The sequence below is a fragment of the Bidens hawaiensis genome, unplaced genomic scaffold, assembly GCF_021521415.1.
Source record: "Bidens hawaiensis isolate Kalapana, Puna unplaced genomic scaffold, B.hawaiensis_p1.1 tig00003289_1, whole genome shotgun sequence".
Lineage (NCBI taxonomy): Eukaryota > Viridiplantae > Streptophyta > Magnoliopsida > Asterales > Asteraceae > Bidens > Bidens hawaiensis.
Genome location: NW_027491181.1, coordinates 429,749 through 431,286, shown reverse-complemented (window position 1 = coordinate 431,286; position 1,538 = coordinate 429,749). Strand labels below are relative to the sequence as shown.

General features: G+C 32.5%; 1 protein-coding gene across 1 annotated transcript; it reads left to right on the top strand.

Annotated features, from left to right (window-relative positions):
* The first annotated feature begins 383 nt into the window (after positions 1 to 383).
* Positions 384 to 1,160, top strand: LOC143623087 (uncharacterized). The gene is made up of 3 exons (XM_077094071.1): positions 384 to 617; positions 863 to 999; positions 1,082 to 1,160. The coding sequence occupies exons 1-3, from the start codon at positions 384 to 386 to the stop codon at positions 1,158 to 1,160; spliced, it is 450 nt and encodes a 149-aa protein (XP_076950186.1).
* The last annotated feature ends 378 nt before the right edge of the window (positions 1,161 to 1,538 follow it).

Sequence of the window (1,538 nt, the reverse complement as noted above, 5' to 3'; positions counted from 1 at the left end):
TTTTTCGCATAGTATAACTTGTTTAGCAATCCACTAAAATATTTCCTTTTGAAACAGTATATTCCCCATATGTGTAGTATGCTAAAATTTGGTATGTAATAACTGAAACATTTAATTACATATTATCAATACAAAATTTCCTTTGATAAAGTATATTATTATAATTATGATAAAATAATAATAATAATAATAATAATGCGGCCATTTTCATTTTTATAACATGGCCCAAAATCGTAAATTATGACTTTTGTAAGTTGTAACCATATATAGTCTAAAGAAATTAACCATCATAGTGCCACACTATATTAACCTCTTCTTAAACCCTAAACCTCCTTAAACCCTACGTTCAAAAATTCAAAAACTCTAGCTAGTTCACCAAATCTATGGCTTTCAGTACCGTAATTCACCGATCTCTTACACCTCTCGCTGCCCGATTATTGGCCGGTCAGAGAGGCGTCCATCGCGGCAATTTGCTTATCGCCACTCGTACGACCGACTCGTTTTCAGGATCTCGCTATTCTTCTTCTACTTCGGTAGTCAAGCGATTCGCTCCCGACAGCTACCTCCTCCAACTTATCGATTCTGAGATCGGTTGCTGTGAACGAAACCTCAAAGCGGTTTTTTTCTTTTTCTTTTTCTTTTTTGTAATCTTTGTGCATGTTTCAAACAACAAAAGACTATTACTAACTTTGAAATATATAATTGTTTTTTAATATAAGTTATTTAAGAAAAACGAATCTATGTATTTGGATTATTTTAATAAACTAGTAATCCATTGTTTTCATTCAAAATTTAAATAATAATATCTTATCTTCTAAGTATTATTTGATGAATTAAGTCAACTATGATATGTTTATTGTAGGATAAAGGTGTTCCTGAGGGGTTTGCATTTCAAATCAAGGATAATCTTGGTCAACAAACGGTCTTGTTGACCCGAGAACTCGAAGGTGAAATCATCCATGTTGAAGTTGAACCATCCGACCTTATTATCAACAGTCAGTCAGCTCTCCCCGTGGTTGTCAAAAGTGTCTAAGCCGGGTGCCCCTGGTTTTGAATTTGGTATTACTGTTTATGGTAGTAGGATCGTCATCGATTGTTTGAAGGTCAAAGATCCGGAGTTGATCGAAGGTCAAGAACCGTATGGACCTGCATTTGAGTGAGTTTTTTTTAAATGTTTTTTTTTGCGATTAACTAAACCGAACGGAACCAAATTTGTGGCTTTCACATTACATTTTGAGTATATAGGGAGTAATATATAAAAAAATTCTTTATTTGGGACTTTGTTTTCGAACACAAATAATTAAACCAAAAATAATTTGAAGCCGAAATTCTAAAAACTGAAACCTTTTATATTTCAAAAAGGTTTTGCTATTGGTTTAAGTTCAAAACCGACTCAAACCGACCTACCTAACAAATCATGTTTCTTTTTAGAGGGGTTGGGTTGATATGAAAACTTTTTTTAGTTAGGTAAGTGGTTTATTATAAAAGTTATATTGTTTTATTAACATATTTGTTTAGTGACAATTTAGAAAGGTTTT

Coding starts and splice junctions, on each gene's coding strand:
- LOC143623087 (XM_077094071.1), top strand. CDS start 384: ATGGCTTTCAGTACCGTAATTCACCGATCTCTTACACCTCTCGCTGCC. Junction 618..862: donor GTGAACGAAACCTCAAAGCG/GTTTTTTTCTTT, acceptor TGTTTATTGTAG/GATAAAGGTGTTCCTGAGGG. Junction 1,000..1,081: donor GACCTTATTATCAACAGTCA/GTCAGCTCTCCC, acceptor TTATGGTAGTAG/GATCGTCATCGATTGTTTGA.